This window comes from Aulonocara stuartgranti, assembly GCF_965226115.1.
Source record: "Aulonocara stuartgranti genome assembly, chromosome: 19".
Lineage (NCBI taxonomy): Eukaryota > Metazoa > Chordata > Actinopteri > Cichliformes > Cichlidae > Aulonocara > Aulonocara stuartgranti.
The window spans coordinates 21,770,001-21,796,894 of NC_138955.1; the positions used below are offsets into that span (position 1 = coordinate 21,770,001).

At 44.7% G+C, this 26,894-nt stretch overlaps 1 protein-coding gene and 1 pseudogene across 5 annotated transcripts in view; both read right to left on the reverse strand.

The window, feature by feature from the left end:
• Positions 1 to 17,245, reverse strand: part of ccdc88c (coiled-coil domain containing 88C) — a 60,844-nt gene extending 43,599 nt beyond the window's left edge. For 2 of the 4 annotated variants that reach the window (XM_082515198.1, XM_082515197.1), the window contains exons 1-4: positions 17,102 to 17,245; positions 16,882 to 16,995; positions 4,219 to 4,331; positions 2,051 to 2,159 (exon numbers count right to left, since the gene is read on the reverse strand). In XM_082515198.1, the coding sequence (XP_082371324.1) occupies positions 2,051 to 2,159; positions 4,219 to 4,331; positions 16,882 to 16,995; positions 17,102 to 17,119 (354 nt within the window). In that variant the 5' untranslated portion in view covers positions 17,120 to 17,245. Of the gene's footprint in view, positions 1 to 2,050; positions 2,160 to 4,218; positions 4,332 to 6,704; positions 7,483 to 16,881; positions 16,996 to 17,101 lie in introns of those variants that run through there. The other 2 variants (XM_082515201.1, XM_082515199.1) reach the window with 2 other exon arrangements.
• A 519-nt stretch (positions 17,246 to 17,764) lies between these two features.
• Positions 17,765 to 25,141, reverse strand: LOC309695689 (interferon-induced very large GTPase 1-like; annotated as a pseudogene). The gene is made up of 7 exons (XR_014280792.1): positions 25,101 to 25,141; positions 24,050 to 24,262; positions 23,160 to 23,191; positions 20,310 to 23,071; positions 19,749 to 20,207; positions 19,387 to 19,495; positions 17,765 to 18,591 (listed from the first exon to the last, which is right to left on the reverse strand). The product of XR_014280792.1 is annotated as an interferon-induced very large GTPase 1-like (transcript).
• Positions 25,142 to 26,894: the final 1,753 nt, after the last annotated feature.

Sequence of the window (26,894 nt, forward strand, 5' to 3'; positions counted from 1 at the left end):
GCTTCAGTCTGAAAAAGGACAAACAGGGGCGCCGTCACCCGCAGACCTGCAGGTCACAGCCGGAGACATCAGCGTATGCAGATGATGCATGTGTGCTCATGACAAACTCCCAACAATCAGTTCCAGCTGTATTATATTTAACACTGGAGGACCTGAAACCTGACTGTTACCTAGCAGAGGCTTTCTGGCTCAGAGCTTTCAGGACCTGACAGCACTTCCTGCTCCTTTCTTTAGGATGCCCTGGGGCAGACCCTGGGTCAGCTGGAGAGATCTCTCTGCTGGTTTGGGAACACCGTGGTCCCTCCACAGGAGCCAAAAGAGGTTTGGAGCCTGTAGGATGCAAACGTGTCTGCTGCTTCCTGGCAGAAGTTATTTTAGCAGGTCTGCAGTCACACAGGTGCTTCCACTTCCTGTGATGAGCCACGGGATGAACGAGTCACGAAGGCCAGGAATCAAATCATTACAGACCTGCTGCAGTCGCTTATTCTGCATTGTTTTCATAGGCGAGCAACTGAAGGCCTCATGCACACACAGACACACACAGACAACAATCCTCTGTAATAAAAGCAGAAACTCAAAAATTAGGGATGGGTACCGGTGTCCGGTGCCATGATGGCACCGGTTCTGACATAAACGGTAGTAACCAGTCCGAAAAGCAGCGCACATTTCGGTGCTTTATTTCGGTGCTTTTTTTTTTCCTGAGCTGTGATACACTTCTAGCCAATCATTTTACGTTTCCGAGGATAGTAGGCGGGGCCAGGTACGTACGTTCTGTTAGAGCAGAGCTACAGATTAAAAATGTCCAAGGCGAAGCGGTCAAAAGTCTGGCTGTACTTCACAGCAAAATATGCAAACTCAGCAGCCTGCAACAAGTGCTTTAAGCTGATACTGTGATACTGTCAAAGGAGGTAACTCCTCAAATCCGATGAAACACCTGGCGACGCATAGCATTTTTTTAAAAAGCCGAGAAATGCGCCGTATTTGATAGCTTGCTGCGAGACCTCACACCGAGTGCATCTACTGCGGGTGGGTTGCCTCTTATCGGACCCGGAGTTAGCAACATCCCCCAAAAACACGAAGAGGAGAGTCCTGGCTCCTAGCCCTGCCAGTGTAGTGATGTAGTGATGACGGATGATGATGGCAGCAGCAGCCGTTCTTCTCTGCGTGAGTAGCTTAATGTTGTTCGGGTGCAATTTAAGTTGAGTAGGCTAACCACGTTATTACATTAATGCATGTAAGGTGAACTAGCAAACATCATCATAGCTACATGCAGCTGTCTTCTTGTTTGATGGCAGATACTCCATTCACCCTGGCCAAAAAGGCTAAAATGACCAAAGAAAAAGTGGAAAACAGTTAAACATGAGAGGTTTAGGACAAAGTTTGTGTTTTTTCCATTGTTTAAGCACTGCTTCCAGCCAAGAGTGATACCATATATGCCCCACAGCTGCAGAAAAGGCTAACATTGTTATCTTTTTACAAAAAACCAGCTGAACATGAGAGGTTTTTGGACCAATTTTGTGTTCTCCATTCTTTAAGCACCGGTTTGAGCACCGGCACCGTTTCAAAAGTACCGATTTGGCACCGGTATCGGATAAAACCTAAACGATACCCATCCCTATCAAAACTTCAGTTTCAACAATGTTAACAGCTCTCGGAAAAAATACAGTCACATAATCCAGACGACACACAGGAAGTGTGTGTGCGTGTGAGTGTGTGTGTGTGCAAGAATGCGTGCAGGATGTGAAGCTGTTCAGCCAAATCAGCTCCATCTGAGCTGCTTATCTCTGATTTATAGAAAACACACAAACATGCACGCAGGGCTGTACTTCACACACACACACACACACACACACACACACACACACACACACACACACACACACACACACACACACCGTGTACTCGTTCAGCCACTGCTGCTCTGACACAGGTAAACCTCACCTGTCAGTCTCCCACAGCATGCACACCGATGAAGCAGTGCTGAAAGGTCAACACTCTAAACGCACTTCCTGCATCACTTCCTGCTGGGACTGTGTGTGTGTGTGTGTACCTGGTAGTACGTCCTGATATGTCTGGTGAGGACTGTCAGGTTGTGAAGGCGCAGCGACACATCATTGTTCACGTTCTTGTTCAGCCTCTGATTGGTGGGGCTCGGGTCGCTATGGAGACAAATAAACACACCAGAGGAGCGCTGAGGCTGACGTTTGTGGCTGTTTGGGACAAAGATCATCTCACACACACACACACACAAGTTTCGGGTAACCATGGCGCAGGCATTTCCCTGCACGGAGCCTGATTAGCAAGTGAATAGGGGGCGTGTCCCGCTGTCCATCCGTCTGACCTCCTGTCGCTGTCATCGTGTCAGTGTGACGCGTGAAGATGGCCGGTCTCACAGCGCAGCGAGGACTTCACATGTGATTATTCATTAAACCCTCACAGAGAATCAGGTGTAACTGATTAAACGCTGATTTAAATGTCGTGTTTCAGTCACTCAGACGGAGCGTTCTGCAGGGGTCTCTGTCCCACCCACTGTCTCTCTCTCTGTCAGGCGGCAGACACCTTAAAAGAAGTTTAAGGTCACATCTCACTCAGCCGTCCAATCAGAGTGCAGCAGAGGTGGGACAAACACTTCTCCGACCAACTGTCACATGAGGAGGTGGCTCTCTGCAGAATGCTCCAAACATGCTGTTTATCACAGCTTTTACACTCTTAGATCTGGATGATGTCACAAGGAGGGCCTAACTGCCCCACCCACCTGCTGGCAGCTAATCAGAAGAACATGTTGTTAAAGAGGGAGGGGCTAAAAGAGCTTGATTCCGACAGAGGATGTGGTGAGAGGCTGTGAGGGCCACTATCAGATAAAGGAGGATTATTCTGAGCAGTGAGTCATGCAAAGCTGCTCTGACAGAGTCAGAGAATAAAAACGAGGAGCTGGAAGCGAGCAGCGCCGATCCACTCTGACACGTTCGGGGTATAAACGAAGAGGGGAACGAGCTTCTTTCATAACTGAAGCTCCGACCTCACTGACTCCGGCGTCTCTCAGCAGCTCGCTCTGAACCGTGAGCTCATTTTTTCCACGACATTAAACCATCTCCACTTCGACTCTCAGCCGGCTCCGCAGACCTCGTTAAACTAGCTGCAGGTTTCTGTGGAGAACTCAGTGATTTAACAGCCGACGGCTCCTCCGACTCTCTAACGTCTCCTTTCATACTCCTCACTGCTCCTCTGTAACCCAGTTTCCCATGAAGCCCCGACCGCCCCCCCTCGGCCCAGCCGACCCTCGCCGTGGAGAACAATAGTGCGATTATCGTCGTTCCTGAGGACAATAACCGACAACAATAACTAACATGAACATGTGGTGTGATCGGGTCAGCGGGGCGTCCCACACAGAGGATTATCAGCACATGAAGGATGAGTCTGCTGCTGTTTTCTTTTTAATTTCAATAAATCCCAGAAACACAAACCAGTAAACCCAGTAACCAGCCCCACAAACACACTCCTCCCTGCAGCTCTGTGGGGAAACAAGACTCTAAATGTTCGAGTTTTGAAAGGCAGATACTGAAAAGTCGATTTTCTGCCATCATTACATAACACCACCCAGCTGCACCACCTCTGGACATGCTGTCAGAAGTGAGCTGGGCTCGTCTGAAAGAGTGTGTGCAGCCGTGCTGTCTCTCCTTCCAGTCACGGCTGCAATCAGCTCCTGCAGCTGCTGTCAATAAGCGAACTTTAACCACGACTTCAGCCTGTCAGGGTTTTCTAACGAGTGGATCAGCCTGCATGAGCGCCTCGGCTGGTGACGGCTGCAGTGACAGTACGAGTCACTGAGGCGTGCTGAGGCGCTGCACCTGCTCTCTGATCGATGCTTCTACTCTTCCTCCTGAATGTCCACAGCCTACAAGCCTCTGCCCATCACACACGGCTCGGTCTAATTCCTGGACCTCAGTCTAGTTAACCTGATCTGTGCTCTGAGGCTGCAGACGACGACAACTCTGTGAAGCGCTTCAGCGGCGAGCAGCACATCTGGCTGTGAAGTCTGAACCTGAAACTCAGGATGTGGTTGCACAAATACACTCGCACAGACACACACAGGAAACACAGGATTACCTCTCTTACCCCCTTATGTACTCACACACACGCACGCACAGGCAAAAACCACCAGAAACACTCGGCAGTTTTGACTGACTCATGCAAATGAACGCGCTCGCTGCCACCTACATGTGTGTCATGATCTTGTGCAGGAAGACGCCGTCCACCAGCTCCATGAACATGCTGAGTCGCTCGTCTGAGCCGGCGCCGTCACCTGACCCCAGCGGGCCCAGCGTCCGCACCTGAGGACAGAATCAGAACATCAACTGTCTGCAGCTTTAAAAGATCTCACATTTAAAAACCAAACTATGAGAAACACAGAGGTGAGTTTGAAATAAACTCAACACCTGTCTGAGTTTAAGAGCTCAAACTTTGCTCCCTTTTATGCTTTTCTGGCTCATTTAAAGGAGCCGTTCCACCAGCACCAAAACAAGTCAAGTAACAAGGAATAAAAAATAAAATATTTCCCATTTTCCATGTTTGAACCACCTGGGCACATCTGGGCAGGCAGCTTCCCGAGTGCTGCCGCTGCTCTCAGGCTGCCTATCATCTTTACATCATCATCATCCTCAGCTGTAATCTAAACACCGGGCTGAAGGACGGCAGTTTGGCATCTCTGCTCCTCTGTGAATCTCCACCTTTCTGTGGCGGAGATGTGGGGTATGTGTGTGGGGGGAGGGGCCTCTGAAACCAGCTCCATGGTCATAAAAGCCTCTGACTGTGAGGAAATCGTTTCACTTTTAATGAGGAGAACAGCTCGGACACGGAGAATGAAAAACACAAATGTCATAATTAGACTCGTTATTGGATGTGACCATGTGACTCAGTGAGCAGGAAGTGGAGGCTGGCGGGGTTTAGGTCATATCTACAGAGCCGAGCTCTCCGCCTGGGCCCGAGGAGATGCCTGGTGATTCGGGCGTCCCGAGCAGGTGACGTGCGCTTTGTTCTCCTGGAGTCTCTTATGATCACGTTGGTACTAAACAGCAGTTTGTTCTCTTCTTCTCCAGTTTGAGACATTCTTATGCCTGCAGCCAGGCTGAGCAGGGTCAAAGGTCACGGTGCTGTGACACATTAAACAGTGGCTCTAATGTCACAGACCTCAGCTGCAGAGGCGGCTCAGGGTCTAAATGACAGCGTGCAGACTCACAGAGACAAGCCGGCGTGAATGAGTGGATTCCATGTTTTTTTAAGCATTACTCACTCGAGTAATGGCGAGGAACGCCCTGCACGCGCTCACTGAGGCTCTGCTGGAAGCCAAACCACAGTCCCACCGTGTCACCTCCTGATCAGAGTTTCCGCCCACGGGACAATGGTTGGCTGAGCCGACAGCTCAACAGGAAGCGCCACCGATAGTAGCGGCTGACAGCTCCGCTGGCCGTCCCAGCCTCTGACCTGCCTCCAAAAAGCTTCAGAGATGATTCCAGTCCAAACATCTGGAGCCTTCAGAGGAACATCATCACCACGGCGATAAAATCACCATGAACCGGGGGTTTTTTGGGACTACATTAAGTAGTCCAACTTAAATTTGCCTCTGCTTTAAGAATGTTCTGGGATAGCAGGAGCAAACGCTTTAGTGTTAACGACACCCCGCAGCTCCTGAAACATCCAACACAGGAAATGATCGACCAATCGAGTTTTTACACGTGATTGGCTGTAAGAAGACCCTCCCACAGAGGCATCAGTGCACGTGCAGGGGTCACTGGGGCATCTGCGAGGGCTGAAGCACATCTGCAGTTTCTGCTGTCATCCAGATGTTTCCATTTCTCCATCACTGACCTGAGAACAGCCCAAACCATCACCGCTGAAACATCTGGAGCTTCATGAAGCCGCGAAGGATTTCCGACAGTCAGTCTGGGTCCACCGGACTGTTCCTGCTTCCCTGTGACCTCATTTCCTGTTGACCCGCCGGCTCAGCCAACCATTGTGCCCGTCTGTGCTGGACAGAAACTCTGATCAGGAAGTGACACAGGGACACTTTCACCGACACATCCAAGGGTTCCTGCAGAGTCTGAATCCGCTGCTCATGCAGGGAAAACTGGCTGATGGGCCGACACCAGGCCAGCCAGCGGGCTTCTTCACATCCACGAACTGCAGCTGTACATCGATCCACCTGAACCCTGCAAGAACCCCTGGTCCAGGTCCAGCTCTGGGTCCTGTTCCTGGTCTCAACCCTGATCACGATCCTGGCTCTGTTCCTGGTTTCAATCCTGGTCCTGGTCCACGCGCACATCTGCTCCGTCTGTGCGGATTCTCAGAGATGCTGAGTGCTTGGCTTGTGCTCTGTGTGTTTCTGTTAAAGGTGTGATGAGGTGAGCTCAGGTGAAACATCCGGAAGCTTCTCCTGGTCTCTGCAGCTCCTTCAGGAACTCAAACCACCCCTGAAGCTCAGACTGACCGGAAGTCCTTCAAACTCTTTCCGATTAAAATGTGCTCTGGAAAACAGTGCGTGAACTTTTCTGTGTAACACCTGGAAAGTCCCACAATCACGAACCAGAAGCTCCGCCAACCGCTCACTCCCCAAAATCAATGTGTGTGTGTGTATGTGTGATACACCTGACGTGTGCAGCGCGTGGGCACCAAAACTCACAGCTGTGTGTGTGCGCGCGTGCACTCACCCACACCACCAGGGGGGACTCCATGAACGCGCCTAGCAGCTCGGAGAGGGTGACGTCCATGGCTCTGCTCGGTCATCAATACTCCGATCGATCGGCAGGTATCCGCGGCGGGCACGCGGGAGGTCTCCACAGCGGGCAGAACAAAGCGCCGCGAGGCATCGACCCTCCCCGCCACCAGCGCGAGCTCCCTCTCTCTTTCTTTTCCTCACTATTGTCTCGCGACGAAGAGCCGGTCCGAGCCACACGAACGGAAACGGAACCAAAAAAGTACTGGGAGAGCCTCTGCGCGCGCTCCCGTCGGTCCCGGCTCGGTTCTGTTAGCTCAGCGCGTGAACGAGCAGTTTTTTTCCGCTGAAGGTAAAAACACCGACCCTAACTTCGCAGGACAGTTGATCGTGTTGCCAGGGAGACACCACTGGGACCGTAAAGTGGAGAAACCGCCGTGAAGTTTGAAGAAAGAAAGTAAAGTGAGTGAAAAAGAGCCGAAAAAGGCGGGACGAAGGAAAAACGCGAAGCGGAGGCACACAGAAAAGTTTCCGCTGCTCGCAGCACCTTCACCGTGTTTCTCCTCCACAGCGCTCCATCAACCTGACCCACAGACGCCACACGCACGAGCACAGACCGACGGACCCGCCGGCCAATCAGCGCTCACTACAAACTCTGCTCCCGCCTCTTTTCAGGAAATCTGCCAATAACAGACCATCGTATTTACTCTTTGATTCGGTCTGTTGGTGACGTTAGACAAAGAGTTCAGACAGAACAAGATGGAGACCGCCCCGAGGAGGGAAATGTATGGAGGACACAAACTGCCAATAATGGACAAATTAAAATGCCTTAAAAATCAAATACAGACATCGTAATCAAATCACAACACGTGACATGAGCCCTGTTAATTTACCTATTTATTACAATTATAATTTACATTTACAAATCATTTTGTGTTTATTTGTGTGGGCCCGTCTATGAACTCTGAACTTCATTCTTTGTGTCAGGTGGATTCAGGTGAGCTGATTGGCTGGGCCATCCCAGCAGCTTTATTTTGTGTCTCTGAAAGCAGCTGAGAGTTTCACGGCTGTGTTTGGTCATCATCTCGTTTCTTCATCATCCCGGCAGACGGCAGCAGATTTAACGTCTCGAGCTTCCTTCGCTTACACGAAGCTTCACGGTGCCGTACACTGACAAACAGTGTATCACCCCAAAAACACCAACAGGGAGGTTTGGTGTCAAATGTCCCACCAGAGGAGAAAACGCTCTAGACCATGTTTACTCCAACATCAAGCATGCATATAGAGCCATATGGAAAAGATATATATAAATCTTATAAAGTTTGTATCTGTCTTGTATGAAACTTGTATGAAAAGCATACAAGAGTGAAAACACATATAAGATCCCTTGAAGAATTATATAATGAAACTTGTATGTTTTGGATACTTACTAAAACAATATATGAAAGTAATGAGAAAGTGGCCACTTTCATGAGTAAATCATATATGTTTTTACTATTTCTTTTCCATATGAGGAGCCATACCCCTCCCCCACCTCGGTCAGTCCGACCACCTCTCCTTCCTGCTCTCCCCAGCCTACACCCCCCTCATGCGCAGTGCCCACCACAAAGACGGTTACGACCTGGCCTGAAAAAGCTCTCTCCAAACTACAGGACTGCTTCACAGAGACAGACTGGGACATATTTGAACACCAGGACCTAGAAACTTTCACAGGATCAGTACTGGACTACATCAAGTTCTGTACTGCAAACGTGACTGTGGACAAAAGCATTCAGGTTTTCCCAAACCAAAAACCCTGGATGACCAGCGAGGTCCGCTCACTCCTCAAAGCCCGCGATGCCGCCTTCAGGTCAGGTGACAGAGCTCTGTACAGGGCTGCTCGAGCTGACCTGAAAAGGGGGATTAAAAAAGCCAAGACAGACCTCAAAAGAAACATCGAGTCCCAGCTGTCCAGCAACAACACACAGGAGGTGTGGCAGGGAATGCAAGACATCATCAACCACAGAGGCTGTGAAAGCAGAAAATCTGAGTGTGCAGCTGGCAGAGGAAATAAACAGCTTCTTCGCCCGCTTTGAAACATCACAACAGCAACACTCATCTGCTTCAGCCCTGCTCTCATCCTCACCCTCACCTGGTTCCTGCACCGCTCCACTCACTGTAACAGAGCACGATGTCAGACGTGTGCTTCTAGCAGTGAACCCCAGGAAGGCGGCCGGTCCAGACGGAGAAGGTGCTAAAAGCGTGTGGCCACCAGCTTACCGTCATCTTCACCAGAATCTTCAACCTCTCACTGGATCAGGCAGCCATCCCGTCCTGTCTAAAATCAGCCACAATCATCCCAGTGCCAAAGACGTCTCCCATCTCCAGCCTGAATGATTACCGCCCTGTGGCCCTCACACCGGTAATCATGAAATGCTTTGAGAGACTAGTCCTTCAGCACATCAAGGATTACCTCCCCCCAGAATTCGACCCCCGCCAGTTTGCATACCGCGCAAACAGATCCACAGAAGACGCCATCGCCACAGCCCTCCACACTGTGCTGAGTCACCTAGAGCAGCGGCAGAGCTACGTCCGAATGCTCTTCGTGGACTACAGCTCAGCCTTCAATCATCCCAGACATCCTCATCACCAAACTGGTCACTCTTGGCCTCCCTCCTCTCACATGTGCCTGGATAAAGGACTTTCTTACAAACCGGCCCCAGACTGTAAGACTCGGCCCTCATCTCTCCTCCACCCGCATACTGAGCACCGGCTCCCCACAGAGCTGTGTGCTGAGCCCCCTCTTGTATTCTCTCTACACCCACGACTGCAGCTCGACCCACAACAACACTCTCATCATCAAGTTTGCTGATGACACCCCGGTAGTCGGACTCATCTCAAAGGGAGACGAGGCAGACTACAGAGAGGAAGTCCTGAAGCTGGCAGCCTGGTGTTCAGAAAACAACCTGACACTGAACACTAAGAAAACCAAAGAGCTCATTGTTGACTTCAGGAGGCACAGCACCGACTTGGCCCCCCTTTACATCAAGGGGGAGTGTGTGGAGAGAGTCCACACCTTCCGGTTCCTTGGTGTCCTCAGGAGTAGGTGCATCAGCACAAAGACCCACAGACTCAAAAACAGTTTCTTCCCCAAAGCTACAACCACCCTGAACTCACACATGCACCGATAACACAGCCCCTCCCCACACACACACTTTTTTTTTAAACTGGCCTGTATATTTGTACATTTTACATATATATATCTTTTCCCTCTGTTAATACTATCCATGTAGTCCTGCAGAACTGTGCCCCCCCAGCATGTTTTCACTGAGTAGGAGATGCTCTGTATCTCATTGTACAGCTGTATAGTGACAATAAAGGCATTCTATTCTATTCTATTGTGAGGAGCACCTGATGGTTTACAATGAAATGATGATGAACTGTGGCCCGACAGTCTCACTGGAAGCTTCAGCATGTTTTAAATAAAGTTTGAAGGTCTGGAGAGAGCTCACGGTTTCACCATCACGAGATGTTTCTGTGTCACACGCTGGTGATGAAGCACCTTTCTGAGGCCATCAGGTGGGACTGAACCAGCTGATGCTAATCTGCACCGAGCAGCAGGACTGTGGCGCCCCCTAAAGGAAGGCAAGAGTGAGGATAGAATTTCTTCAGGATGATTTTTTTTATTGTTTTTTATTTAAATCGATTCTTTTGTGATCTGAATGTTTGTGTTCATAATCAATGAAGATCCTGAGCTGCTGTTTGAAAGACTGATTTTATTTATTTAAAATTTGTAAATACTCGCCGTCCTGTTTGTAATGAGTTTAACGCAGGTTTTCTCCTGAAACGACCTCACGTGGTGAGCAGCAGGGAATCCTCTCGCTGCGCCTGCGCACTCTCTGATTTTACTTACAGGTTTGAAGGATCAAAGCAACGGAGCCGCAGTGGCGCACGCGCTGTGACGTTTTTATGCCTGAAACTTTCATAAACACGTCAGCGTGCTTCAGTCTGACGTCACTGCGCTTGTCATCAGTTTATCTCGTTATACCTGTGGAGGGAGGAGGGGCGGGTCACACCTGTGGTCCTGCACCCCAGTTTTCTCTCTTTGTGTGTGCTTTTATTCTGAAAGGAAACCTGAGCTCACGGCTTCACACGAACACCGGAAGTCCATCAGACACGCTCACACCGTGTGGGAACAGCTCCACCCTGTGGCGCACTCACGCTACTACACGTCACAGAGCGCAACGCTGTACGGCTGCGCAGAAAATCCCGCTTCTTTCTGAACGCTCCTTTATTTATATTCCACTGTGGTCTCTACTGTGGATCTTTATTTTATTCATTTCATGTTTTAGTTCTATTTCATTTGCCATTTTTTATTTTAATTGGGTTTTTTTTACTGTTCTAATTTTATGTTTTCTATTTTTCTTATTCAATTAATTTACTTTTGCATATTTTTGACTTAATTAGTCATATCTAATTAAGATATCTTTTCATTTTTAGTCTGTTTATTTTTATTTACTTGTTCGAGTGTGAATTTTCGCCACTTTTGTTCATTTTGTATATATTTTATTTTTATTTAGTCTTCTATTTTATTTTCCATTTTTATCTTTCAGTTTTATTTACTGGTTCTTATTATTTCTTGATTTCAACCTGCTGAGATATACTTTTATTTTGGAGGGTGGCCCGGTGTCCTCTGATTTTGACTTTCTCTTCTTTTCCTCTCTTCCAGAGTTAACTTCAAGTCTGAGTCTTTTTTTTTTACATCTTGTTCACAAGTTTTACCATATTTAGTGAGACTCATGAATGTTGTAATTGTTTTAGTGGAGAAGAAGAGAGAAAAAGAAACATTAAGGATAAATAAGTAAAATTAAATTAATCATCTACAAAGTGCAGTAGAAGTACAGCAGGATTGTTTAACCACTAGGGGGCGATAAGAGACTACAGCGCGAGCTCGAACCTCATGCAGGCTCCTACAGTTTTCATTGCTTTTCGGTTTTGTGATGAACACATTGAATGTACTGTTTGAATTAATGTGTTATATTTAAATCTTAAATGTGTTAAATGTGTACAGTTTAGATCACCTTTAGCATATACACTCGTGAGAACAGGTTTCCCTACATAACGAGTCTTATTTCTCCACAGGAAGGTAAAGAGCATCATTACAGTTTTTTCTCCACATGCAGACACAGAGCTGCTATTGTTCATGGTGAGATTGCCTCTGCTTTGGTGAGCAGAACTCTTCCTCTTAAGGAGAGATCTCTCTGAGGATAGGTTCCAGATTTAAGGATGTCCTTCTTTGCTGATCCTTCGTAATTATTATTCAACATCATTTAACTTGTATATTACAAATAGCTGTACTGGAACATTCCTTCCATAAGTTCACGGTCGTTAATATTCAGATGTAAGTCATTCATTCATCAGTAAAACAGGACCATCAGGCAGCTGAGTGATGATCAGATTTCTGTCCAGCAGTGAGACACATATGAGATCTGATGTGGTCTGCTAAGAGTTGGACGAATGGTAAAAAGAGGTACAGAGAAGCAGGCCATCCTTGTCTGACACCGTTAGTGTCACTGAGCTGTTTCTGTAGAGTCTCTGTGGATGAACAAAAGCCAAGTTTATGTAAGGACTGTAAAATGAACTGGTGTTTATAAAGATCTACAAATAACATGAATCCACTGTCATCAAAAAGTTGACAGCAGTCTAAAACGTCCAGCACTGACCTGATACTGTGGGTTATTTGTCTGTTAGCCATAAAACCTGATTGTGTTCATTATGAGGGAAATCCGTTTTGAGCCTCTTTGCTGAAATTAGAGCTAAAGTCTTATAATCCTTATTGAGCAGGCAAATAGGCGCCAATTATCTGGAAGTAAACTGTCTTTATTGGGTTTGGGAATGAGAGTGGGCGGTCCCTGAGTCATAGTGGGGGGAAGACTTCCCTCATCAAGACTTTGCTCAAAAATAGGCCCAGCTCAGCAGCAAAAACCTTAGAAAACTCTTCAGTTAGACCGTCCATTCCTGCTGATTTGTTATTTTTGAGAAGATTAATAGTGCTCAGCACCTGCGATAGTTCGATCACATAACTATTATTTAAGGTCTTTGTAGGAATGGAGGTCAGGACGGAATCTGCCTGTGAGAAACTGGATCTGTAAAGTTGTTTGTTGGATCAGAAGTTGGCTGTTTCGGTCCTCAGTAACAACCACACTGATGTTTAACTTGACAACAGTGTTAATGGTGCAGCGATGTTTTTCTAGGTTGAGGAACTAATTTGTTCACCTTCTGTCATCAGGATGTTTCTCTCTCCAGATATCAGTGAGATGAAAGCAGAGAGATCAGAGTTTGTTCTGTGATGTAAACCACGTGGCCATTTATCCATCAAAGATGTTATTGAAATGTCCTCCAACTTCAACTCAAGTCAGTCACCATAGTAACAGACTCTGAGATGGCAGGTGATTTCTCTGACTCCTCCCCTCGGCTGCACCTGAACCAGCTGACTGAGTCATTTTACCCCGAGCGCTGGATGTGAGAAGAGGGATCCTGTGAAGATGCCTAAGGGTTTTTCAGGGGAGGTCCCTGTTAACATGCATAAGGTTTTGGGGGTAGAGGGGAGACCCTAGAAAGCTGTGGTACGGGGTCAGTGCTGTGAGCTTGGACGAACACGGGGGATTTCAGGAGAACCCTGTTAACTTGGCTAAGGCTTGGGGTTAGGTGGGAGACGCTGTCAGCTTGTGCTCGGGGGTTTGAGATCATGAGAGTTTGTGACTTTGATTCTGTTCGGATTAAACAAATGCAAATAAAATGTAATAAAGTTTTCCATTGGGGCATGCAGCCTCTGTCTCTCGCCATACTCACTGTTACAAAAGCACGAGTTTAACTAGGACGTCACCGTGGTTTAACACATTTTCACACAAACACACAGGCATAAACAGACGGCATTTTTGTGGCCATCAAAAGTAAACTTTTGCATGATCACATATTTTTTGGAATTATTGAAAATTAACGAGTTATGAAATATCATAACTTTATTATTAATATCACAATATTATTAATATTATATTTTTGTGACTGCTGTTTTATTATTTGCTTTATTACTTCCTATGTCATCAATCGTTTTATTGGGGTCATAAATCACTCGGTTGGACATACGGGGTATAACATTGATCCTCTGCAGGTGTCAGGCTATGATGGGCTCCTCCGTCTCTTAGAAACTCATTTGTGTGGCATCGTATTTGATGCAGAACAGCTGATTGTTCTGTAAATCATTTAAATGGTTATAAAAAAAACTCCTTGGTTGTATTTTTAGGTCAATAGTTGCAAAAATAATTTGCCAAACTTGTGTTAACGAGTGTTTAACTTTGTCATCGTGCAGCAGAAGTGTGAACCTTATCTCAGCTGAACAGTGAAGAAGCTCTTTTTGCAATTTTTTTATTAGAAAAAGAAAACAACACAGAACTTGCACTTACTGAAATACAATGAACCTTTCTTCATTTTCCTGAGTAAACATACTTAGAAAAGCTGAGGATTCCTGAGCGATCAGGAATCCTGAACATAGCAATCAGAGGACAGGGATGAAGAGTTACTCCAAGAACAGCTGATATAATAGGAACATATCCAGTCCAGAAAGCTTCCAGCTCAGGACAGAAAAACATGTGGCTAAGGTGACAAGGAGAGCCGTGGCATTTATCACATTTGTTTTCCACTTCCAAATACAAGTCAGAAAGTCTAGACTTAGAGAAATGCGCCCTGTGTAAGACCTTAAATGGAATAAGTCCAAGACGAGCACAGGAGGTGGAAGATCGTACCCTCACTATAGCCTGTCTCCAAGACTCCTCCTGTATTTGAATTCCTAGTTCTCCTTCCCATGGACACTTGAGTGGTTACTAAAAGACAGGATAGTATCATAGAGTTTTGAAATGGTTCCTCTGTGATGAGGAATAAATGATAGCGTAGTTTCCCACTGCTGTTCTGGAGGTAAAGAGGGGAAAATTTGGGAAACACTTGGCAACAAAATTTCAAATTTGAAAATAGCGAAACAAATGGGTGATAGGGAGATCGTAACGAGAAGACAAGTTGGGAAAACTATCGAAAACACCATCCACAAATAAATGTTTGAACTGTTTTATACCCTTGTCACACCACACTGAGAATGTCGAGTCCAAGAGTGAAGCGGGAAACAAATGGTTGTCGCTTAGAGGACCCGAGGAAGACGGCATTACAAAATTAAAGTGACGTCTAAACTGAAACCAGATCTTGAGTGTGTTAAGAACCACCTGATTATCAGTGTACAGAGAGGGTTTACGGGTAAAGAGAAAAGCTGGTAAAGAAGAGCCCTTACATGATGATAGCTCCAACTTACACCACGACGAACCAGAAGATTTTAGCCAGTAGCAAATAGTGATGGGATTTCCGGCTCTTTTTAGAGAGCAGAGCTACTAGATCACTTAAATTACACAACTGAAAGCATGTGTGTATTGTTTGTGTATTTATACACAAGCACTCATATATATTCAAATAATTTAAAAAAAAAAAAGTTCATTTACCTGTTACTACCACACACCAAATCCGGTCGTTGGTACTTGCTGGCTTGTGTAGCCACTAGGTAACAAATGCTCAACACTGCCCCCTAGCATCCTGGAGCACTTCTGTTGTGTTTTGTACGCGTTTTGGAGTTTTTACACTTGGCCAAGTCTTTATGCTGGTAGTTTTATGTATTAAAATTTTTTTGTAATTTTTTTTTTCATAATTGTGTGTAGTAGCATAAACCTGTGGTTGTCAAATCTGTGGTTCGGTTCACTAAAGCCAGCTGGTTCTTTAAATTTGCATCCCTGCCTCTGGACTCATTTAAACACACCACTCTGCTCCTGTAATCAAACCTGTTGGTCCATTAATATAATCTATACAATAATTGTCACCACTGTGTGACAAGAATAAAACAACATCCTCCAAACCTGCAGCAGGAGAATAAAAACTGTTCAGGGTTCTTGATGTTTCAAACTTTTTAAAACTAGAAGAGTTTTAAAAAGTCTGAGTGAGGAACTTTCCATTTTCCTGCAAATTGTTCCTATATAATTTGCTATTATTAATACACACAGCATCACAAGCAATTGTTAGATTAAAAACTGCAGTCACAGTTTCTCCTCATTTCGGACCACCAACTGCATTTTATTTCATTTTATTTTATCCATTTCATCATCCACCTTTTACCAGCTTGTCCTTCATTTGCTTTTTGTATTTCCAACCTCTGAAATTTCTTCCCGTCTTGTTTTGTGTGTTTGCTCCTTGAATTGAGAGCTCTGACCTTCTGTCCTTCTCTCTGCTGTGTTTCTGTCACATCCACTTCTCTCTGACTGGGATTGGCTGCTCAGTCTGAAATGTTCTGCAGGAAAACCAAGACTCATATTTCTGATGACTGTAAAATGACTGTAGGTTGATTTTTTTTAGAACAAGTCACTGAAAGTCGCTCAGTTTAGTTTTAGATTATAATTATAGATTTGTATACATGTACCAAATAAATCATTGTGTTATGGAGTAAATGGAGACCTCTATATTACATTTACCCATAATGATCCATTCTAATGAAGCTGAGAGTTCAGTGATTCACCAGGTTTGCTTATCCCCCCCCCAAGTTTAGGAGGATATTATGAAATATGCTAAAATACATTTTATTAATACTAGACCGGGGGTCTCAAACTCAAATGAGCCTCGGGCCACTTCTGGCACCGTCATCTCATTGGAGGACCACTTTAGTGTCCAAGTAGTACAAACACGAAAACACCGTCTAATATTTCCTAAAATGTAGTGTTTTGTTTGTTTTATTTAATTCCAAATATTGTGTAGCAAGACAAAACTGCAAACATGAACGCAATATTTTTCTCACTCTTAACTATCTGAAGCCTTTCAGTTTCATTTGTCATATGCAAGTTAGCACAGGGTCAACATGGCAATGAAATGTATCTGACGAGCAGAAGACAGTCACTCAGCAGTATAGTACAGTAGTTTCACTGAACTACCAAATAAACAGCTCTTTCTGGCCAAACACGTGGAAGCACTTTTGCTACAATTTTGTTTGTATATAACAAAATAAAAATGCAGGCATAAGTGTGCACATTAGTTTTCGACTGCAAGTGAAAATTGTTTTCTTTCCAAATAAATCTGTCACTGAACTAACACAGCCAACCCCTCAACATGCTTACCTCGGCCAGGTCCGCGGCTCCGAACCATACTAAAGGGACCTCTGGCGAATACGTCGGGTTCGTGTCGGCTCGTAGCTGAAAACTAGCTTTACTTTGTTGTCTGGGTCGACTTTGCTAGCGAGAGACAGAGAGAGGCGTTGAAAGGCTGCTCCAACGGAACTTATTGTTTCAGAGGAAAACACGAACACGGTGTACAGTCGAGTCTTAATAGCTTACTTACAACTGGGCTTGTCAGCATATGTCAGGCACTCTGTTTGGCTGCAGTGGTTATTATTATATTTACATGCTTCCAGCTCCCGTTTCTGCTCCGAGACAGCTCGTACTTTTCTACTTAACTTTTTTCTCCCTCCCTCGCTCACACAGCGGGAGGGGCGGTCCCACACGTTCTCCCTGCAGCACGGACTACACCGCCCATGAGGCTACAGTCTTAAAGGGCCATGCCTGTAACACTCTGCCCTTGTATTAAATCATTTTTCGTGTAATAATTAAAAAAAAAAAAATTTCTTGCGGGCCGCAAGTAGAGGTGACGTGGGCCGCAAATGGCCCTCGGGCCGCGAGTTTGAGACCCCTGTACTAGACAAATAAACATTGTTCATAGGGATCGTTTGTGTTGTAGTTCCTCACCGTGACCACTGGAGGGCAGTGAACACTCATCACACTCTACAGTAAACAGCTCACAAACACCACAGAGCAGTTTCTGTTCTACACACGTCTGCTTATCACATTACATCAAACACTCTGCATTAAAATAATTTATTTTGCTGGGAGATTCAAAAAAATCTGTTTCATCATTTTATTAAATCAGATAAAACATTTTTGATGAAGACACCACATCAAGAAATATTCAAACTCATTACATGAAAAATGACAAAAAACAACACTATTCAGTAGCTCTTCTACATTTTACAAAGTTTATAATATTGACACAGTTCATATCTGTATAATAAGATCACATTTGTTCCTGTATTGATGTGAGGAAGAGGAAGCTTTCGGTGTGTGAAGCTGGGAGAAGTTACTCTGTTTCTGCTCTGATCAGAGGAAATGAGACCTGCTGAGGCCTCGGACACACTGATCAGTTTCATTGCCTTTTATTTTTACAGACCAAGACTCTTTGCAAACACCCTGTGAGCATCATCAGCGAGCTTATGATAGCATTCAGAATTGTGTAGGTTATGGTGAAAGAGAGACCCATTGCTGCTGGGATTCCAGCTGTTAAAGTCAATCTGGATACTTCCTCTGCTGCAATCAATTTAACAACTCCTACAAGTTGGGTCATCACCTTCAAGAGGAGCTCTGTAGTTATTTCTGCTGCAGCCAGTGGTGAAGTGATGACAGCACACAAATCAGTGTAGGGCACACCTGTGCTCACAGAAAGTCTCTTCAGAGACGGGATATCGAGACCAAACGCATGAACATAATGTTTGACAGCACCAACCAGCACAGCAGCATCAACATTAGCAGAGAGACCAGGAACTGGAACAGCTGCTCCAGCTGCAGACAGAGTAGCCCAGTATTTTAATTTGGACTGAAAAGCTTTTTTCTTCTTCCTGGTGATCTCTGGGTTGATGTTGAGCATGACAAACAGCAGAGCATCTCTCTTCTTCATAGGAAGTTCTCTCTCTAAGGTCTCTTGTAAAAGAGAGAAATCACACCAGTGCTGCTTAAAACTCGACACCAGGAAGACCCGTGGAGACTCGATGCCTTGTAGACCTGTGTGATAGAGAAACATGTTGACATGGTTAGATTTATAAAATAATATCATAGGATCCTGTGTGGAAGGAAGAGTCGTGGATCCAATATGCAGGACTCAAGAGAAGCTTTGATGCTGGATTTACAGGTCACAAGATAAACTACAGCAGAAATCTAAGAATATTAATCAGGGAACTCTCCAAACAGAGCTCACAGCTGGAGCAGATATGATGACAACATGACAAAGAACAGTGGGAGAAATAGTAACTACAGTAGTTAACTGATGATACAGGAAGTAAACACACATGAGGGCACACACATGAGACTGTCAAAATAAAACAGGAAATAACACACCGACTCTGACAAAGACACGTGAGCTTGACACTGGGACTGGGGATGAACAGACATGGAGACACGTGACAGACTGGGTAGACAAAGGATGAAACACAGAGAGAAGAACATGGGAACAGGAAAGGGAGAAACAAAGAGTAGGACTAGAGACGTACTAACAAGACAAGAGAGGGAACACGGAGACACAAGGACACACCTGAGGAGACCACGACCACAAAGGGAACAAACACCCACGGCAGGAAACTAGAAGCATGGATAACTGAATGAGGGAGCACTAGGAAATGATACCAAGCAAACAGACTAAACAATGCAGAACACATAAATCCAGAAATACAAGAGGAACTCATACAAACTCAAAACACTGTGTCACTGACCCGGGAACCAAGACAAAGAATAAATAATTTAAAACAAGGATATGTTTAAAAAGTGAATCCAGATCTCACTCAGCTGTGATGAGACACTCACTGTGAACGCAGTCGTCTCTGATTACTTTGAGAGTCCTCTCTGCACTGAAGTCTCTCTTTCTCCTCTCAGCATTTATATCGTTGTCGATCTTTGAGTGAACAAAGTAGAACTTTTTTTTTTTAGAAAAACACATGTTAAGATGATGTATAAAAAATGCAGAAGACCTTTATAAGAAATCATTTAAAACTTGGATCTGAATATGTTTAAAAAGTGAACTCAGATCTCACTGAGCTCTAAGTGATCAGAAACTCACTTTGAACGCAGTCGTCTCTGATCTTTGTAAGAGTCTCCTCTTCAATGAAGTGTCTCTTTCTTCTTTCGGCGCGTAAATTGTCATCAGCCTTTGAGTGGACAAAGTAGAACTTTTTCTCCATCCTCTGAATCTCCTGAGCGAGTTTCACGTCATTTTCTGTGAAGCGAGTGTTTGAGATGATGATGAAAAAGTCAAACTTCTCGAATCCAACAAGCTTCAGGTACTTCTTAGCTGGAAACTTGATGGTGCCGATTCCAGGGAGATCCCACAAAGTAACATTGGAATAGTTGGGATGGGGGTACAGTGTGACCTCTGAGGTGATTTGTTTCACACCAGTAGGAGCAGCTCCCTCCTCATCATCACTCACACTTCTGAAGGAATTAACAAAGCTGGATTTACCAGAACCAGATTCTCCTGTGATGGCGATATTTAGTGGAATATTATCTTGTTTTTCTAAATGTTGTTGAATCTCTGCAGCTGCTGCAGCAATGTCTTTGTGCTGCAGGGCTTCTTTATGTCCAGGAATTTCTTCTGATTCATTGAATCCTCTGGCTCCTCCGTGCTGATCCTAAACAAAAGAAAAATAAGGAAAATTCAAATTTTATGTTAGAATTAAGAATTTGTAAATATTTCATATCTTCAGTTTATTTTCTTTATAAAGATAACTTACTGCTGCCGCGTAGAACGTTCCATTCTCAGTTGTGTTAAAAAGCTGGTCTTCAGTGGTCTTCATGCTTCTTATCAGGATCCAGGTCTGCTTTCTGGCCAGGACCTCCAGTTTTCTGTACACTACAACTTCAGGTGTGTTCTTGACACTGAAAGCAAAGTTCTCACTGAGGAGGGCGTTCCACAGGTCCCGAATTTTGGTTCTGAGCTGTGAGAGAGTGATCCCAGCAGACTTTGAAGCTTTAGAGAGGATGGTGTTCTTCACTTCTTGGAGGCTCTCGCTGTAAGCTGGATCAGGAGCAGCCATGGGTGGACTGCCCTCCCACAGCAGCCCACAGTATTTCACATCTTCCTGAACATCAAATTCAATGACATCACTGAAGCGCTCAGCATCACAAAGCTCCTCTTCAGCTGCTAGTTTGGTCATCTGGTCCAGATGTTCCTGCAGGCGTCTCTTTCCGTCCACGTTCTTCTCTGCTGCTGCAACATCTGGAACATCCTGAACAAACACACATCTGGGAGAAAGCTGAACTTTCTTCATCCTCATCAAAGCCTGAACAACAATCTGCAGAACGTCTTGGATCTTCAACAGATCATCTCCAAAGATGCTGATCAGTGTCACGTCTCCCAGACAACGACAAATGTCGCCAATTTGTTGTCACGGTAACAAGTCTCAGAAGCCTGCAGACCTTCAGTGTCCACCACTAGAACATAGTCAAAGTCTGTCTTCATCTCCTCTGATACTCTGAGCAGCTGCATGAAGGCACCCTTGGTACTCCTGCCAGCACCTACTGCAGGCTGCAGTCCAAACATGGAGGTCAGCAGTGATGTTTTCCCACTGCTCTGGAGGCCCAACACTGACAACACAAAAACTCTCTGGTCCCCCAGTTTCTGGATGACTTCCTCTAACAGGCTGGAGATCCATGTGAAAGGCAGGTGACCTGCATCCCCGTCCATCAGCTCCACTGGGTGTCCTGATATCATCAGCTGTGCAGCCAGCTCAGGGTATTTACACCAGTCAGCGTCTCTGCTCTCTCCAGCTGTTGTTCTGTGGGCTTCATAGATGTGTCCCATTTCTCTGAACATGTGCTCCAAGCCGAAGGATGCAGACTGCAGTTTTTGGGACAAGTCTTGGAGCTCAGTTTGTTTCATTAATAACAGACCAGATTTGTCATGTTTGTTCTTCAGAGCTAAGACCTCCAACCACTTTTCATCATAACTTTGGAGAACAGAAGAAACGTTCTCTGTGGAGAGAGCATCCATGAAGATCTGAGTCCATTTCAGGAAATACTCTCTGTCTGTTGGTGGCAGTGCTGAGAGGCTGTTAATGAACAGCTCCATCAGTTTACTGCAGCAAGCAGCACGTTGTTTCTGGCGCATGTCCATCAGTTTCTGCTGCTTTTTACTTTTCTCCTTTTCACTGTTTCCTCTGAGATGTTTCAGTTCTTTGTATATTTTGATCCACTGATGCCACAGATGGTTTTGACAAGGGAGGAATTCCTCTTTGATCTTTGAGATATCCAGGTTATCCTTTGTAATCAGCTGCATTATTTCCAGAGCAGCAGATCTGCCTCTCTGACAGGCTGGGCCACTTTCATCCACTCTGACTCCAGAGAGCTCAGCCAGGGCTTCAAGCTGGAAGGATGGTTTCACACTGGAAACTTCTAGAGAAGATAAAACTTCTCTAATGATCTTTTTCAGCTCTTCAGATACATCTGACTGGTTTCTGCCTTTGAGGCCCATTTTGTATTTTCCCTTTTTAGTCTTGACAGCATCACAGCTGTCATCAACACTGAGACAAATGAGAGGTTTATGAGACTTAAAGAGGGCGGCTATAAGTGATCTGCTTTCTTCATCTTTTTGCAGAGATGCAACGAGGAAAACGTTGATGGAGGATTTTTCAATCAGTATGTCGCGCTGTTTTTCAATCTGCAGAGCATCACCGTGAAGATTACAAAAAGCCATGCAGTCCCTGAAGGCATCAGTGGGTTTCCCAGCAGGGCAGTACCAGGCTATCTCTGCCACATCATCCATCAGATGGCGAGACCTGGTGCTTCCTGGGCAGTTCCTGTGGAAGAAGGTGCTGTAGCGGTCGTTGATCAAAGTGTTCATCAGCTGAGATTTAGACACTGACAGAGAACCCAGGCGGAAAAATGACACCAAGGGTGTCTGAGCTTTGCAGACTGGAACTCTCTTCATGGTGACGATGGGTGAGCCATCTTTGATCTGAGTCGCCGTCCAGGTTTTTGTTATCTGTCTGAAAGTCCACAGAGGACACTCCATCTCCATTGTGACTGGGTCAGGGACCAGCAAAGGTAAAGCATACTGACACTGAGAGAGCTTTGTGACCATCGTCTGTTTAAGGAAGCTGTCTGAGCAGTGAAACACGGCCATCTGAACATCCATTGGATGCAGGTGAGTCTGTTCTGTGTCCACGCTGGTGTTCAGAAAAACCTCTCAATCACTGTAATGCTTCTCAGGGATGTCAGGCACCGGCCTGGGCTTTGGCTCTGTCCCCTCAGGACTGTCTGCTCTTACAGGAATATATCTGGCCCTACAGTCTAACATCATCAGCCTGCGGACAAACATGTGAGCCAGATGTTTCTCAGATGTGACATGGTGCCGTGTCACAGGTGGATGGATCTGAAGAAAATCCTCTGGTGAGAATTTCTGCTGCAGTTTGTCTTGAAGCTGAAGTCTATCAATCAGTGTGTCAGTTTGTCTTTGACATGGATACTTGGTGAGTTCATCAGAAACCTTCACTGACTGCAGGAAACAAGCAAACAGTTTGTTAAGGACTGATACTGTCATAGAAACTATCTCTAAGATCTTTGGAAAAATTTGGACTTCCTACCATGTTTCCACTCACGTCCTCACCTGAGGAACCTGCGAGATAAAAACAAACCAGGAGAACAGATCATGTGACTGGACCGGACCAATAAAACAGTCAAACTCCCACAGGTAACATGAACGATACAGTCCTATACAGACTGAGTGAATCCAAACTGCTGTGCCGTGACAGACAGTCACTGTGTGGAGCACACAGGGCATCACTAGGTTTATGTATGTTGTATGAATCATTACTGTGAAAGTCAGACATGAATCTGAGTCACTTTCAATCAGTTTGATGCACACTGATAAGTTTGTGTAACAGACGTGATGTAGATACAGAAAAACTACGTGAAGGTTTACTGACAGTCAAAGAGAGGACTTTGTGTTCTTTTCATTTACATTATAAACCCTCAGTGGTCACAATAAAAACACAATAATTCACTGATTATTGAAATGAAACAGTCCTGCAGACACACAGCATCCCCTCTCAGCTGTACCATCATTTCTGTCTCAGCAGCACAAAACAGCTGTTTGACCAACAAGGAGACAAAAATTCATCCAACAAGAGCTCCGGTTATATTCAAGCTCTTTGGAAAAACTCCCGGAGGAAACATGACTGAGCTGGTTGGAGAATGAAGAGAGTGGAACGCTTTGAAAGCAAAATGAAGCTGCGAACAATCATCAAACTTTTTTCTTCTGTGAAGATTCCCAATCAGGAGAAACACATTTACAATCACATCATCAGTAAAATAATAAGAACAATAATAAAGTTGAGCGAGTCAATGTGTTCAAACCTTTGAAACTTCACTGAAGGTGTGAAATCAAACCTTGAGATTCTCCTGCAGACAGCATGTGTACAACAACATGATCATAGAAACACATTTTCCTGCTGATCAGGTGAGAAGATTTTACCTTTGTTGGAGCGTTCCTCGTTCTCATCTTCTTCACCTTCATGGAGGAAGAAACAGAAAACAGGATCTGTGTCAGAGTTTTCTTTCAAAGACGAGACCTCAGATCTGATCTCAGCCTCTCCTCCACCTGCTGCTGCTGTGCTGTGAAGGTTCTCCATCTCATCTGCTCCTCATCTTTACAAAGGATCCACACATCAGCTGTTTGTTTTGTTATCTATCAAAACAGAAAATAGAAATAAATAGAAATATTTAAAAATGCTAAAAAGAGTCTGGGACCTGAGAGCAGACATCCGAGATCTTCGTGAGCAGAAAGGTGAAAACATCAGAGCTCATAGATGCTGAATGGACGTCAGATCTTATATCTGCTGCTGATACAACCGTGCTTCACATTTCCACCTCAGAATATGAACCTGACTGTAATGCAAATATTCAGGCTTTGGATAAACGTTGGATAAAGTTTCACATTTTCATTATTTAACTGTAACATCTGCTGTCATCAGCGGCAGTTTATAAAGACATGAAATTCATATTGAGGATAACTGAGTTCATCTTGTTGGTGCAGCGCTCCACAGCAGTCCCAGTTACTCATGTGACACCATGAGAAAAAGAATTGAATGAATTAAATGTTGAAGAGTGCAATACAAAACAACAAAGTGATGATTATGTTTTCACGAGAAATGAACCACCTTTTAACAACCTCACCAGATGTTTGTGCAGATTATTGCGTTTACGAGGCGCACTTAAATGCATCACAGCCGTTGCTTTTTACCGTAACATGACCGTTATGAGTAACGTCAGAGCACTTTACTTGTAGCTTAAACTATAAAAAGACTTAAACTGAAAAGTGTAACACTAACTGGTGTGTGTGTGTGTGTGTGTGTGTGTGTGTGTGTGTGTGTGTGTGTGTGTGCGTGCGCGTGCTCAGCAGACATCCTCATGAAATCCTCTTCCTCGGGTCAGAGCTGTCACATTAACTTTTATCTTTAAGTCAGAGTTTCATAACTGGACGGTTTAATGAAGCGTTTACACACCACAGAAATACAAACTCATACCTGCGGCTCCAGCTTCCTGAGCTCTTCCTGGTTTTCTGTTAAGTTTCGGTTTCTAAGGACAGTAGTCAGCAGCAGAACTTCCTGTGGACCTCCAACCAATCAGAGCGTGACCTAACCCCACAGAGCGTGATGTTTTTGCGGTACCGTGATCGTGTCCACTTCAAGGTTATTATAGTTTATAGGTTATTATAAATCTAAACTGAAAACTAAAACTAGATGTGAAAAACTATTCAGTTAACTAACATTTAAACTAAAGTTTAAAAAACAATTATTTCAAATAAAGAAAAAAAATACTGAGGGTTTATTTTAGTTTTTAGGTTCGTAAAAATGTGATTTTTATTTTATTCCAACTTGCCTGGTGAAGCTTTCATGGATGTGTTTATACCTGTGCTGATTTTCCTAAATATTACCTCTGACATGTGTCCTCCATGCTTTAATAATTTAAAGAACTAAAAGTGAATAACCAAAAAAATCCACAGTGGAAACTCACTCAAACTAAACTGAATTAACAATCAAAAGTAAAACAAAAATAAAAACTACTTAGAAAATATAAAAATATAATAATTATGCTCAATCTGCCGAGGCAGGCTTCACTTGCATGAACGACAGTGGGAGGCAGGCTTATCTTTTTACCCTTTCCAAAGGACCCGATCTCTTTTTTTGCTACTCTGTGACATCACCAAGTTGATCATAGCCCATACATGTCAGATCTGGATTTCATGCTTCTGTTTTTAGATCAGGTGGAGAGGTGAGAACCAGATTGCAGCAGCGCCCACTGTGGGTCAGGAAACAAACAAACAGCTCTTTGTCTCGGCTTCAAGGCAAAATTCATTTCCATCAGGTTAGTTTTACTGTGACGCTGGTATCTGCCAGTAGCACACAAGAAGACATGTTGGTGATGAATTAGAAGCAAATTTAAAACAGTTGTTTCTGCTACATGAGTGTGAGTTTGGCCTGTGGACATCTTCACACATATGTTTTACTGTGGCATTCAAACTTTGATGATATTTACTTTAGTTACGTTTTAGTAAAATGTGGTGTTAGTGAAAATTATTTAACAGAAGGTAAAAGTTCCTGCTGTTCTTGTCTCGAGGAAGAGGAGGTGATACTCCTGAGAGAGAGGAGGCAACACTGAACATCTAAATCTTCAGGACAAAATAAATGAGTTTGCAGAAAGTGACTGTGGAGCAGAGATGGTGACTAACACCTGGGACTCAGACTCAAGTCACACTTAAGTCACAAAAACCAAAAACTTAGACTTGACTTGGACTCGAGCTCTGAGAACCATTTTTTTGTTCATAAATTGTGGCCGTGGTACTTCAGCATCTCGCTAGCCCTACAGAAGAGGAGCGAGTATAAAGGGAGGGACGTTTTTTAAGTGTCAGGTAATTTGAAATGCAGCGTTTCTATCAGCTCGACAAACATCAGCAAACACACAAACCGTGTGCAGTTTGTCTCACAGTGTGTTGCAGCTAAAGGTCCAGCTGCTTATTTGACAGGGAGAAAGAAAGAGAGCTAACTTCACTCGGAGATGGAGAAAGATAAGAAAGAGAGCTTAGAGTTAAAGGGAAGGATGCCCACATGTAAGTCCTCATGTTTTTAAATCTGTACATGGGACGTTATGTTTTTTCATACTGTGAAACCTGCTGCTAATCAAACTGAGACTAACTGTTATTTAAGGGCTGCATGAAAGTCCGCTGCAGGTTAGTGCAGGATAAACATTTGAGTTTGCTGCACTGTGACTGGTTTAAAGTAAAGAACAGTGCGTGACTGCTGCACAGTGGCTGTGGGTTC